At 46.6% G+C, this 14,761-nt stretch overlaps 1 protein-coding gene across 6 annotated transcripts in view; it reads left to right on the top strand.

Moving 5' to 3' along the window:
- RAPGEF1 (Rap guanine nucleotide exchange factor 1) overlaps positions 1 to 14,761 on the top strand; it is an 86,154-nt gene that overhangs the window by 55,476 nt on the left and 15,917 nt on the right. The window contains exons 10-13 of one of the 6 annotated variants that reach the window (XM_064676847.1): positions 23 to 225; positions 2,672 to 2,830; positions 12,006 to 12,287; positions 13,595 to 13,687. In XM_064676847.1, the coding sequence (XP_064532917.1) occupies positions 23 to 225; positions 2,672 to 2,830; positions 12,006 to 12,287; positions 13,595 to 13,687 (737 nt within the window). The remainder of the gene's footprint in view (positions 1 to 22; positions 226 to 2,671; positions 2,831 to 12,005; positions 12,288 to 13,594; positions 13,688 to 14,761) is intronic. The other 5 variants (XM_064676848.1, XM_064676849.1, XM_064676850.1 and 2 more) reach the window with 5 other exon arrangements.

Below are 14,761 nucleotides of genomic sequence, written 5' to 3' on the forward strand. Positions count from 1 at the left end.
GTGACCTTCCTTTGCATTGCAGTGATGGCCTACATGCAGTTTGTGGAGGACTACTCAGAGCCACAGCCGTCCATGTTCTACCAGACCCCTCAGAACGAGCACATCTACCAGAAGAAGAACAAGTACCTCAGGGAAGTCTATGGGATCAACGACTCCTTTATCAGTGTAGACCCTGCTCAAGACCTGGCACCTCCTCCTGCTCTCCCACCGAAACAGCGGCAGCTGGTGAGTGACACCCGTGGTGCCCCGGGCAGGGACACCAGATTCCTGGGAACAGCTCCGTTCTCCCTGCTCCTGGTTCCAGCAGGCTGCAGTGGTGGGAGGATGTCTCACTGATGTTGCTGCGTCGCGCTCCTTGTCAGCTTGTTAACGTGTTTTTAGGCGTTTTGCATCGTGTGCTTTTTGCCCCTTTCTAACCCCGCGTCCAGACCGCTCCCCATAAGCTTCGAAAGTCCTAAAATGCCCTAAAAATGAAACGTTAGTCTCCACATGGCAGGGCTGAATCCGTGCCAGGCTGCAGGCTTGTGTAACGGCAACTGCTTTGAAGATTTTGACACGCTGAGCAGTGTGATTTTCGAGAGATTGCTGCACTGTTGTTCCCAGTGCTGTTTTGAAACTGTTGTCAAAGATGCCACTAATAATAAGTATTTAAACATAAGAACTGCTTTCATGGCTCGTCTTTGCCAGAGCCACAGGCCTCTGGTGTAGCCATTACTCAACTCGTGTGTGTTTTCTCCGTGTCAGTCCCCTTGTGTGGTTCAGGATTTTACCTGTTTCTCAGTGTTCTGCTGGCCCCCCACACTGCCAGCACAGAAAGGCACATCTGCACGTGTGTGGGTGGTGGGTTTAACAGCCCAAAAAGTGCCATTTTCCACATGGGGGATGAAATCCTGGCCTCAGTGATGGCAGCAGCAGTTTTGTTTCCGACCTCAGTGGAGCTGGGATTTTGTCCCATTTTTTTAAGGGTTTTCCTTTTTTCTCTCTCTTTTTTTTTTTTTTAACAACTCCAACCTATTTTGTTCATATTAATGATCTGATTTGCTCTATTTAACAAAAATTAATTCTTTTGTGCTGATGTAGCTCACTTAAATTGGCCATGGCATTAACAAAATGGGAGGAAAGGTGGGAACAGAGCCATGATTTTACCATCATGAGGGTGACTGTTGCAATATTTCTTCATGTTATCTGTGCTAAAGTTTGGCTGTCCTGGGGTGTTACTTTTTAATTAAACGGGAAAAGAAACCCGAGAACTCTAATTTGGGGATTTGCATAACTTCATTCCTGTGATACAGGTAGGAATCCTAAAATGATAAAGTGACATTTCTGGCTAAGCTGAACTGAGTATTGTGTATTATTCTTTGTGGGGATGAGACCTTAAACACTGGTGTCCCAACTGCTTTGCAGGGACACTAAAGAGTCTACAGGACTCCTGTCTGGAGGATCAGACAGCTCTCCAGAGTCTCTGGTCCCCATCAGTGTGACTCTTGCACTGTCACTTGTACTCTAGTGATCATTTCCAGCGGTGACTTGGGTTGCACAGTCACGAGTGAGGGTGTGTAAAGCACAGATTGACTGCAGCCATTGTGCAGAAGGGAAATCCTGCTCCTGTTCTGAATTTGTCAGCTGAAGCAAAGCATTTCTTTGCTGCTCTTTAATCATTATCCTGGCGGCCAAGATGTCACTGCTTTGCCTGCTGGCCATTCTTGTCTTTTTGCAAGCTGATACTATCAAGGTGTTGCTTGCAGTTCCCCTGAAGCAAAGGTTTCTTCAAGTGCAGCCTCCCACCCTTCATCTCTCTGTTGGGAAAGAGGTGCAAGCAGATGATGGCTTTTTCAACAACCACTGTAAAATCCACCAGACTCTTGTTCCTCTGCTCCTGCTGCCCTGAGAGTTTCTGAAATAGCAAATCAAATGGGCATCAGCTGCTCCAGCAGTAGCAAGTTTTGCTGGATGGACTCCTCTGTAAAATGGTAATGAGGAAGTCCTTTCTTGTGAGCTTCAGATCTTGTTTGTGAAATGTACTTTATATTCAACAAGTCAGAGCTGAGAAAGCCTGGATATACCATAGCCTCCCTCAGACTCCTTGCTGTAGTGGAATTCAGGAGAAATTTCTTAATAGGATTTGTTACTTACAGTGTAATATCTGCCTCTTGTGCAAAGGATGTACAATTTTGGATTGAACTGAGAAATGGCAGGGCGTAGCAGTACCAGTGAGGGCCCACAGCTCACACTGGGGAGGCCAAGTTCCCAGTCTGCAGGTTGCCACAAAAAATAGCAGTCTGCAAGAATCAGCTGTTTAACAGCCAGAAGCAAGAGCCAGTTCCTCCTTTGGGCATCTGCCCCCCATGCCAGGGGGAGAAAAGGGCAGTGAGGAACAACCTCTCCCCCCAGCAGATGTCCACGGGTGAGCTGGAAGGGGGAGGCGGGAGTTTATTTTTAAGGGATTTGTGAAACAAAGAAGATTTGAACTGTGATTTCTGCCGTGCCCCTTGAGCTCAAGAAAGGCATATTGGTGTGTCTGGCTCTGATGAACTGTATGAATAGCTGTTTGTTTAGCCAGCCATTATATGCATTGTTTTACAGTTAGAGTTTCTTACCCTTTATTCATCGCCTTTTCTGTGCTCTCTTTCTCTGTGTCTTGTGTCTCTTGCTTTTTCTCCCCCCTCCTCAGCAGGCCTCCTATGCTGCCTCTTCTCTCTCTTCTGTCTCCTACTGTGTCCAGCAAACTAAAGTGCCCTTCACCCCCGAGGACTCCGGTGCCACTCAGGGCCTCACTATGTCAGTCTCTAACTCCTTTCTCAGCCGGCACAGCTCCTTTCCTGTGCACTCGGTGAGTTCCCTCCACACTGTGACACGTGTGTGTTTTCTTATTGCTGATACACTTGTGTGCAAACTCTGGGCTTACCCTCCCACGAGAAGGTGAAGGTTCTTTTGGGGGCTTTTGAGCTCGTGCAGTAATAACCAGCCAGGTGGGAAAAACGGTGTGTGAATCTCACTAAATGAAGCCCAGAGGAGCTGTGGTTTTCCTTACTTTATGTGTGTGGCCATGTGGACATTTGTGGTGGGGGACTGAGGAAGGAGAGCTGACCCTGTGCCCAGACACACTCCTGTGACCTACATGCTCCCCAGGCTGCACGTTGGAGCTGCAAAGTCTTTTTGTTCCTTTGCATAATTCCAGTGATGTGGATGAGTTGATTAAAGGCTGCCATGTGAGCCTGGCCTTTGGAGAAATAACAAGATACCATCCCCAAAATACAAGGATTTAGTCAAACATATGGAACAGTGGCTCCAGCTCCTAAATTTTATTTTTTTTTTTCAGAAAATGGCCTCTGCCAGATTTTTCATCTCATATTTGTCTATTTGCTTCCTTTCATGTCTCTGTGGTCCCAAACAAGCTCAGTTTGCTTGTATGATTAGGTGATGGATGAGCAGGATTTTCTCTCCTACAGCACTTGTGAGCAGCCTGAAGAAAGATCAGCAAGAAGAACTGGGAATGATTTAAATAAAAATAAGAGTAGTATTAGAGCACTGCTTAAATCTGTGATCAGCTGCTTAAATTAAGTGGTAGTAATAACAAAGTATTAATATAAGGAAATTAAACCAAACCATGGGATTCCTCCAGCTCATCAGTGTGGGGCTCATTTGCATGTAAAACTACGTGGTTATGCTCTGATTGCCATGTGATGACAACTGAGAATAGACTATTTTTTAACAGTGACCTGGATGTTTAGTAAATTAGACTTCTTCTGGAGAAGAAATTATCAGACAAGACTTGAGAAAATTCAGAGGTGTTCAATTAGTTTAATTCTGAATGTTTGAAAACAGTATCCTCCCACTGTGCCACTGTTATCTTCCCATTTCAACACTTACTCATTCTTTAAAAATTAGTGATAATCGCTGGTCCGAAGAAGACGAAAGTATTCAAGTGCTTTACAAGTAGTGCTACTTCACAAGCCATGAATTAAAGCTTTTGGCTTCCACTTGTAGAGAGAGCAGTATCATAGCTTTGCTGCACAGATGAAAAGGCTGAGGGGTGGAAAGGTTAGTGCTTGCATACATTTGTGATAAACAGTTTTAAAATTTGAAGTGAAAGCCCTGAATTTTACAGCTCTCTTATTTGATAGTGGTCCTTGCAAGCAAAACACGGAACTGCAAGACTGGGTAAAAGCACTTGACTATTTTTGTTTTAATTGAGAGGCTATAAATATGATTCTATAACGTTCTAAAAATATGTGGACACTTTTTAAAAAAGTGTTCTTTTTGGGTTAAATGATTACTACCTACTAAATTGTTCTGACCCATTCTCACCTTACTCTGGACTGCTTTATTGTGGGTGTATTATTTTATGAAATGTTAAAACTTCATTAAAAAAATCCTTGCTCGTTTTTGCAAGGATTTGGTGAGGGGAAAATGAATGGCTGGAGCATGAGGAACAATGAGAACAATGAGACAGTGCACTGTCAAATGCACAAAGGAAATAAGCTGAATTTAAAATGGTGATTTTTCCATTAGTGCCTTTAAATTAGGATAATCTCATAGTTGCTCATGTCTCTAGCTGGTCTATTTTTTCCACAGGCAAAATGAGATTTTCACTATGACAGTGTCTCTTTGAGCTGCAAAATACCAATGTCCTTACATGCATCATAGCTGACCCATGTAATACCATAACCATGTCTTATCCCATTTCCCCCATCCCTAATGAGACAGAGATGTGAAACAGCTGTGAGGGTTTGGATCCTTCCCAGGGTGACACCCTCCATGAGCACTGAGAAGGACCAGGGCCCCTCTTTCAATCTGCTCCCAGCGTTGACTGGAAGGACTGTGTGGTTTCACTCAAGGGATGCCACGAGCTGCACCAGTAACACTTTAAACATGTTATGCTGTTATTTTCATGTCTCCATTTTTCCCCTCTCCCTAGAAAAAAGCCACTCAAATGAGTGCTGGGGTGAACAACAAACCTGGTAAAAATAAGCATTACCTTCCCTCCAGCCCCAGCCAGGGAGTCAGTGCTGGGGAGAGCACACCTCCCAGACACAGCCAGCTGAGGAGTTGGCCTCTTGTGTGCCCAGATATCAGTGGTGCCTATCAGATCTTTTAAAATTATAGATCTCCTACATATGAATCGTTATCCTTTCTGTACAGGAAGCAAAAACCTCCTTGGATCAATACCAGGAGGTTCAAGCCGATATGGTTGTCCATTGACCCAGGACAAGCAATGCCCTGCAGCTTTGCCAAGCGTAGCCAATTTTCACAAAGTGCCCTGTGCTTTTTTCCTTCCCTGGAGACTGGCCTGGGATGGACAGCAGGAGTCAATCCCAGAGGGAAGAGCTGGCCCTGAACCCATCTGTTCCTGTGCTGGCAACAGGAAAGCCGACCCTGCACCACGTTCTGCATGTTATCCTGTTAGCTTTGTGCTCAGGTGAAGGATTAGTGCCCTACTACTGATTTACAGGGCTTAAAAAGACTGTTTTCAGACAGTTTTGTTTTGAAGCAAAAAAAAAAAGAAAGAGGTGAAGTTGTTCAGAGCATCTTTTAATTTTTAATGCATGAATTTCTCTTCTAGAGCCCCAACTCCTCTCCCTCCCATCAGCACTGCAGAGGCTGCTGCAGCCCAGCTGCCACCCCTGCCCTGTGAGCCCACTAATCGTGCTTTTGCCTCCTTTGCAGGAAATTGTGTCAGAGGTAATAGCTTTTACTGGATAGAGGCAGATCTTGAGCAACTGGATCAAACCTCATAGGTTTGGCAAGTTGAGCTGTTTTTTAACCGAGTCTGATTCGTGTCTGGCCTCTGTGCCAGCAAGGGCTGTGTTGGTAGTGTGGGCTGATGTCTTAAGGAACTGCAGCATCCTATTCCCCATGCCATGCACAGCTAAGCTGTTAAATCCCACACTGGGGGACAAGTGGATGGTACTGTCAAGGATCATTCTAGGGATTCCCATCTCTTCTGAAAGCACTAAACAGTGGGAAGGGAGGAGTGCAGTAAGCACCCTCCTTGGTGACTCTTGGCAGTAGTCTTTTTCTAGCTGATCACCTCCTTCCCTTCTTCTTGTGAACACAGAGCTACTGTCCCTTGGTTTAGCAACTCCTTGTGCTGTTTGACTGGAAGTGGGTGGGCAGGTATCCGAGTGGCAGGAATCAGACCTTGGAATCTTGATACTTCCTGGCAGCTGGAGAGCCCTGCACTGATAGAGGAAATCATCCGGCGACAAGCTCTATTGCTGCCTATCCACACATTTTCCTCCAAAGGCTGCAGAAAGTCTTGTGGAAGCTTTTCCTCACTGAAACAAGGAACAGTTGTATCTCAGAGACGTGTACGTGCCATTAGTGGAAATTTGGCTGCATCCTCCACTGGGGAGAAATAACTCTCCTTTCTCAAAATGTTTTTTCTTATGTTTTCTTTTTAATTAAGAAACATTTCCAGTAATTTTCCAGAAACCAATTGGCTGTCAGATTCCAGCAGAAGGCGCAAGTGATTTCCTTATGAAAGCTCCAGTTCAGCGCTTCTGTTCTCACTTGTTCCCACCATTCTTGAACAAATTGAGCAAGCTCACAGAAAATTCACAGCAACTGTTTCTCTTTCTTGTGTGTGTGCTAACGTATGTTCAGGAAAAGGGGGGGGTCAGATAAGTGGTTAAAGGCGTGCACAATGCAGACATGTGCTTCCCATGTTTTTCCTGCCTTGCTCCTGTTCCTGTAGCACAATTCCAGTCTGCAGCACACGCCAGGCTCTGGCCCTCAGCAGAGACTGAGCTGTTTTCATTCATATGGTGGAAGCCTCAATCAAACCAGGGACTGGGAAATCGTAGTGTGTTTGTTCATTTCTGTCCTTAGGTTTTGGCTCCTTAACTTGGAGCAGAGGAAAGGGGGAAAGGAAAGATTTGCATCCATTTAACCAGCTGCTGAGTCCTAGGTATTGTTTTGCCTTTCCTGTTTAGCATTCCTTCTGTGTTTGTGTTCATTTCCACTGCCCACGGCAGGCCTGGACACTGGTATTAATAGTGCTGGTATTAATAGTGCCTGCTGGCATCACTGAATCCTGCTTCTGAAAACCACTTCCTCTGATGGTTTGTACATTTTCCTTGTATTTGGAGCACTACAGGTCTCTGTGTAGGTCTATCTAAACAGTCCCATGTTGACTTCATAGACCACACACACCATGGTTTTTGTGTGACTGGCTTTTTAGGAGTCTTGTCTCTGTCTCCAGGCTCTGCCTTTCCAAGGTCTGCTTCCTAAACATGGTATTGTCTACAAGGTAAAGAAGAGTCGACACTGTTGGTGCAATCAGGTTGAATTTTTCTGATAGTTTCAAAGGAGAGATGCATGACAGCATGGTTAATAAATCTTACAAATGTTTTCTTCCCCCACTGCCCCCTTATTTGTTTTGTTGCAAAGATGTACAGGAATCCCTCCCTCTCAAGGAGAAGTTTGGATGTTGTGTTTTCTTGTGCAGAAGCCGGGAGACACAGCAAACCCCATCCATCCCTCTGCTGGGCAAACCATTGCTTTAAACCAGGGAGGTCAGTTGAGCAGCTGGGTCAGAGGCTTTGCTGAGAAACATTCCAGCCCGAGGAGTTGCTGCCTTTCCTGTGGCAGTGCTTGAAACCATTCTGTTGGCAGCTTGTGTTTCCAGCCATTCATTGCAGGAGCATTTCCTTCCTCATTAGCAAAAGTACCTGGAAGCCCAGCATTGTGTCATGAGATAGGAAGTCTTTTCCAATAGTTGTCTGTGCAATTATATTCTTAGGGTGTAACGACTTTGTGCAACACCCAGTATTTTGTGAACATAGTTCTGTACTGTTAGAATTTGGGCATCCAGTTCTGGCATGTTGCCATGTCATTCTCTTAATAGCATTAGCAGAGGATATCTAAAAGATTGATCTTTTCCTCTGATAGCTTCATGTTTTGGAAGTCTGAAGCTCTACCTGATCTGGGAGTGTCTGGCAGGATGGCAGATTAATTTGGCAGAAATCCATAGGGTAACTGAGAAGGCTATGCTTAAAAGGTAAAGACTGTGTCTGCTGATACTGCAGATGCTCTGTCAGCCATATAATTGAATTCAGCTTTGGATTTAGGATTGAGACTGTTGTAACTTGCAGCCAGTGACTCCCTGCATATATATCCCTGTCTCCCTGTTAGCTGTGGTCAGCCATGCCTAGTGAGCGTGGAGAAGCATCACTCTTGAAATAAGTTTCCTATTAGAGTGCTTATCTCCTGCCATCTAATCCAAATAAACAGCCAGAATGTCGTTGACCTTTGGGACATCCTGTAACACGACTGCTAATGATGGAAAGCTGTCCTAAAATATTCACTGTTGCAAAAAAAATCAAAGGCAGCAAACTGAAAAGGTTGAAAGATGCCGTCTCTGGGAGACCTCTGTGTGTCACAGTGTGTGGTAAATGTTCAGGGCTGGGCACGTTTGCTTCCTGCTGTTCCCAGGAGACAAGAGTGCTCCCAGCTCAAAGCACGCTTTGTGGAAGTACTTCCCAAGTGGCAGATAGGTCCTTTTAAAAGCCACTTTACTGGTGAGAGCAGAGAGATATCTCTCTCTCTTCTCCCTGTCTTGGCTGTTTGCTGTCATAGGTTGGGATCATCTTCTGGTCCTGTGGTGGGAGCTGGCAGCGTGGCCGGAGTTTGGATAGAGGAAAGCATCCTTTCCCAAAGATTCCCGTTGCACCCTTTTTTCTAGCTTTCCCAGAGATTATTTTGAAATACTTCCCTTAAAGCAAAGCCATGGAGTAGGAGGTTGTGTCTGTACAGCCATAACCAAGGCCTGACTGACCCTGCAGGAAACCTCTAAGAAGCAGATTAAAAGAGGCACTGATTTGTTTCCAAGATAAACTGTTGCCTCTTATGGGGAGGACTAGAGGATTACTTGTTTCCTTGTGACAGTTTGTGCTGAATGGACTGTCCCCTCCCCAAAAGAGTATGTCTCTCAGAGGATAGCAGGGCTTCCAAGAGATGTGCAACACCCAAATCCCATGGAAGCCATTGCTGCAATTCCTGCTGCAGCTGCTGGCTGGGCTGGGTCAGACTGGGGAGCAGAGGAATAGGTGCCATATGGACATCATCTTCACTGCAGGGTGGTTTTTTTTCCCCTCTTTAAAAGTATGCTTCAGTCTTGGCTCTTGTCCCAGCACGGCTGCATAACTGGAATTCCAGAGCTGCTTGCAGGCTCCGGAGGAAGGAGGGGGCTCCCTGGCTCCCTTTCTACAAGATGCAACTTTACTACAAAATTGGAAGTCGAGAGCAGTCTGACTAATTAATGCCAGTGCTCCAAAGGCTTCTCTGGGCTGTTCCCTTTGTTAACAGCATGCTGAGAGCCTGTCTGCATCCTTAAATGATTGTTCACGGATCACATAATGAAGATTAATGCATTTTCCTGGGTACCTGAGCCTTAAACCGGGATTTTCAACATATCTCATGCCAAGATGTTGTTCTGAAAGGTGTATTGATGAGGCTGAGGAGAGATGAATTATATAGTCATTGTCGATACTAACATATCTGCATTTAAACTTGTAAAATTTATGCAATGTTATGTTATATTTAGGTTTAAATTGCCTTTGAATTGGGATTAATTTCTCTGAAACTCCTCAAGGCAGAAGCTGTGCAAATGTTAAGCAATAACTCATCTCTCTGAGCTGCTGGCCCAGGCTGCAGGGCACCAGAGTCTGCCCTGAGCTAACCCTGCCAGCACCTCACGCAGGGCTCTGCCTGTCCCAGAGTGACTTGGCTGAGGACACTCATTTCCTTTCACTCTTGCCCTGCGTGAGCTCTACTGCTGCTTTGAAAAAGCCTGGCTTTTCCTTTGGGTTCGGCAGGTCAGGGACAAAACCTCTTGGAACTCCTCTGTGGTAGATGTCCATCAACTACAAAGTGAGGGACAGCGTGTGCCGCCTGTCCCGTGTGGGTGCAGGAAGCCCAGCTCCAGGGGAGCTGGCACACAGCTTCTGTTGGAGCTAATTATTTCCTTTACAGGAGCAGAGGGTCTTGTTACCAGGACTGCAGTTTTTTGAGCGCCTTCCTGAGCCATGGCAGCGGTGGTTTGGGGTCTAGGCTGGGACTTGGGGTGATAGTTGGCCTATCAGCACCAGTGAGATCATGGAATACCAGGCAGGCATAAATGAATCTGCTGAGCCAAGGTGATGTCATGAGCCTGGCGTCTTACGAGGGATTTAGTGGTTTGTGCCATGCAAGTGAAAATGAATAAATGTAGAGCATTTATCCAGGCAGAAAGTAAATACAGAGATTAGACTTGTCATTGTTACTGAGGCAGCTCCAAAAGCTGACAGTGTCCCTGGAGCCAGCGCTGCTCATCCGGAAAGAAATGGGCAGGAAGAGAGAGGAGCCTGTCCTAAAGCCAGTCTCCTTTTAGCCACAGGCATGTGGTGGGGATTTGCATTTTAATTATTTTTCAGTAGTCTTTTAAGCTCTCTTTCCAAAGCATCCCACTCCCCTCCTCTGTATTATGGCCTGCAATTTGTTTTGGGCCCTGAGAATACACTCAGAGCACTGCTGGACTCCAGGCACAGCGGAGGGCAGCCACTCAAGGATTAAGGTGGTTGAAGGTAAAGTCTAACCATTGACCTTTACATTTCCTTTCCTTTGTAGTGGAAAAGCTTTTTCCAACCAGGCTGTTGGCCCGAGGCTGTTCTCAGTTTAGTTTTTTATGCTCACATCTTTCCTAGGTAGAAACAAAAACGCCACTGCTGAGCTGGATGCTGCTGTGGCTCAGGTGATGGACTAAGCTTTGCTTAACCAGCTCAGCTCTCCTGAGAAAATGTAGCCTGAATTCTCTGATTCCTGCCTTGTTTCTCCTTCTTTTTACATCACAGCAGTGTTACTTTTCAGCCTGGTTTGAGCAAGTTGTGTCTGTGCTTCTTGAGAGCTCTGTACTGCACCATCCTTCTGCAGCAGATCACTCAACCGAGCTTTGTTTCAGTGTGGGTTTTTTTGGATGATGTGGCTCTTCCTTCAGTCCACTTGACTTTGACACAGATCTCACTAGTGGTTGAGCTCTGCAGGTTTTAAAATAAACTCCTCTCCAGCAGATTTAGCATTATTGTCTGTCTTTTTTTTTTTCTTTAATGGTTGTCAGCTTTGTTTTGGACTTACCCTGATGGCAAATCTTACTAGCACCAGATGTTAAAAGACAGAGGGTTGCTCTTGTTTTTCTTGGCACAATATATTCCCACTGCACCCTGTTTAATATTATCTGAACAGTAATCTGATGATTAGGAGAGATAGTGAAATAAAGCTTTACGCAGATGATCTCTTTTCATCTCTTCAGCTGAGTCTTCGAGGCACTGCATTAAAGGATCAGTTTGATAAGGAATTCATCGCTCCTGAGGGCAATTATCATTTTTGCTCCCTGTTTTTCTCGAATGGGAAGGAGTAGCAGCATAATCTCCCTGTATCCTTCAGTGTAACTTTGAAGGCAGTATCCAGCTGCTCCTCCCTGGGAGCTGTGTGTTCTGGAACAGACTTGACACAGTAGCTGCTAAATTACAGGGCTGGAGCAAACAGCATCTTAAATTTGGATCCTGCGGAAAATCCCAGAAAAGCAAGAAGCACTTGGAGTACTTTTCTCTGTCTAGATACTTCCAGCATGCTCAGAGTCCTGGTTTCTGTATGCTTTTACATCCTTTCCTCCACTCAGGTGATTTTCAGGGTCACTGCATTAGTACTGAGATACCCAGGCTTTTCCCTGCATAGCAAAGGCTGGATACCTGCAGGTCACACCTCGCTGCCCACTTTCCCTCTGTGAGTTGAGCAGCTGAGCTGCTGTTTGTGCCAGAACATGCCTCTCCTGAAAAAACTGGCTGATGTATCCCAGGTAGCAATTCCTGCTCTAGCATGTGGATGGTAAAATAGTGCTGCCTGTGTTAGAAATGCCTTGTGCTGTCACTGCTACGCTGCTGCCAATCTAATTACTTTTTCTCTTGTCTGTCTCTCTTTCCTTTCCCCTTCTTCCTTGTTTTTGTGTTGTACGTCCCTGCATCCTGCAGTACAAATCCGTGTTTAGGTCCTACTCCCAGGACTTTGTGCCTCACAACCAAGTCTCCATACCTCCTTTCCTGTCTTCTACCTCCTCCTCCTGCTCCACCCCGCCTTTTCCGCCCGTCCACCCATCTCCGAGCCCCGACCTGGCGGTGCCCGCCGCAGCCAGCCAGTCACCCAGCTCTGTGGATGTGCCAAACTCCTCTTCTCAGGAGAGCAGCTTTAACGGGAATGCTCCTGTCTGCCTTCCTTCTGAAACCTCTTTCACTGATTCTCTCCAGACGCCTTCGGTGAGACCATCCAAAGAGATAACGATGCACCTTAACACAAGGCTGCCTTTATTTGTTTGGTTTTGTTGTGGGTTTTTTTAAAGAAAATGTCTCTTGTATTAATACATGCTATGTGTGGTCTAGTCTGGTTTCCAAGTGCATGTGTGAATTGCAGAGTAGATATTTCTTATAAAAATGGTAGCTAGAAAAAATGAACAACCTCAGCAGGTTTGAGAAAACATTAACACATGAGTAGGAAACACAAAATGTCAAATGCTGGTGAAGGGGAGAGGAGAAGTTGCTGTAGCTTCCTGCAATTGTAATACAAAGCTGAGGGAGGTAAAGAAGTGTTTTGTGAGGTTGATAGTTTCTAAACACAGGCTCCTTACAACAGTTTCCATCCTGCAGTTGCTGCCCTGCTCCCTCCTAAGTCTCTGGAGAGCCCCAGGAGCAATGGGTGCAGTCCAGCTCTGTCTCTCCTGTGCATAAACCTGTTGTTCTCTCCAGATTCCTGCTTTTCCCTCTTCCCAGCACCTCCAGCTGTGCCCTTGGTGGCAGGTATCACATGTTGGTGAAGTTAGGCTAATGCTGTTCCCACACTGCTAGTTTGAGGTCCCAGGTCAGTTTGCAGATCACTGAGCAGGTTTGTCCATTACAGCTACTTTTTTAAACACCTCATTTTCAAGACAGTTCCTCTTTCCTCTCCTGTGAAGCAGAGAGTTGATGGGATTAGAGCTGTCAGCACAGGGCCTTCTAGTGCTGCCTCTTCACCAGGATTGGAAGAGGGTCACTGATTACAGAGTAAATGTGCAGGTTTTCACGCTTTGGACATGACCTTGCTTTGCATCTTCCTTGCGCTGGGTCCTTGTTATCCCCCAGAAGCGCTCGGGTTTGGTTTATTCTGGTGTGATGGGTCTCATAGAGTAGTTTGGGGGATGCCTTTGATGCCCTCGGGGCTGCAGGGCTGTTCTGCATTCAGTGACAGGACTGCAGTGAGGGTAGGACGGGCACTCGTGTGTCCAGCTCCGAACGCTCCGCTTCCGGCACCCTGCAATCCACACGTGCCCGTTGCACCTTGGCAGCTCTTCCAAAGCAGTGCCTGCTGCTGTCCTCCTGCAGCTCAGGGCCCTTGGGACAGTCCTCAAGAACCAGAAAATGGGATGGTACAGCCTCAATGGCCAGTGTTGGAGACAGAGAACGGCTCCCCATTATGTGACAGCAGCTGCCAAGGGCAGTTCTGCTCCCGGCCCGTGGGCACGTTCTCTCACTAACATTCAGTGCTGGTGGGCGACACCATCACGTATTTCCTTTCATCCTGTCTCCCTCAGAGTGAAAACGCCAGTGAGGAGGCTGGTGAGGGTGAATATGTCAATCTGTATTCCTCTGGCCAGAGCAACGGGGAACTCCCTCGCTCTGAAGGAGTAAGTAACCCGGAGAGGGCCGGACACCGGGAAGGGGCTGCCTGGTGCATGCTGAGTTCACACCGGGGCTGACGCGCTTGGCACCGGCCTCTTCTGCACACCCTGGAGCTCCTGTGTCCGTCCTGCTGCCCCAGCTCCCTTGCTGGCCATCCCTCTGCTTGCCCACTCCTGGCTGCAGGCTTGGGTGGGGAGCAGGCGATGCTTCCAGCGAGCCCTGGCAGGAGGCAGGGATGGCTCTTCTTGCCGCGCTCTTTCCTTTGCGCTTCGCTGTCTGTTTGGAGCTGCTTGCCTGAGGTTCCCTTCCAGAAAGCTGCACCCTCACCAGTGCCATCCTGGGGCCGTGTCTCTTCTTGGAACTGCTTTGCCTTTCCTATTTTAATACAGAAAGCCTTGTGCTCTAAAAATTTTTCTTCCTTTGCTGTTTGGATACGAAAGTAAGCTGTTGATTTAGCATTGTACTCACGTGCTTTTTCTTCCCTTCTTCAAGCCTCATATCTTAGATATTTCCTAAAGGAGCCAGGGCGTTTTCCATTCCAGGGAGGTCCCGTCTTCCTGTTGGGTCATAGGAAACAGCAGCAGAGGTCCGTGGTGATCCTTTTGCCTGCCCTCATCTTGGAAGGCACATCTCCTCCACAGGATGTCTCCGAGACATTTATCCATGCTGGTGTCAAATATGCCAAGAGATAGTGCTCCCATCACTTCCCTTCAGGAGACACATCTGGCCAGGCCCATCCTCTTGGGCAGCTGCAAGCGGGTTCTCAACTTTGAAGCAAAGGGCTTTACAGATATAGTCTGGAAAAATCCTTCAGACACCACGAAACCTAAGCTCACCAGAGGGTTTTCCATGCTGAGTGAATAGTGTGTAGGTGGTTTCAGTCCTGTCTGTTCACCAGGTTGAATTTCCAAGGTTCGCTCTGCATGATGTTAAATAATTCTGAACTCCCATTAATATTCCCATTTGCCGTTCATGGCTATTTGTCTCCTTAATAAACGGCCCACTTAAAATGCTCTATCTTTGCTCCGAGCTCTCTACCTGCTGTTCCGAGCCACAGGTTCAGCTGGTTCTGCTTTTTT

The sequence above is a fragment of the Pseudopipra pipra genome, chromosome 20, assembly GCF_036250125.1.
Source record: "Pseudopipra pipra isolate bDixPip1 chromosome 20, bDixPip1.hap1, whole genome shotgun sequence".
Taxonomy (NCBI): domain Eukaryota; kingdom Metazoa; phylum Chordata; class Aves; order Passeriformes; family Pipridae; genus Pseudopipra; species Pseudopipra pipra.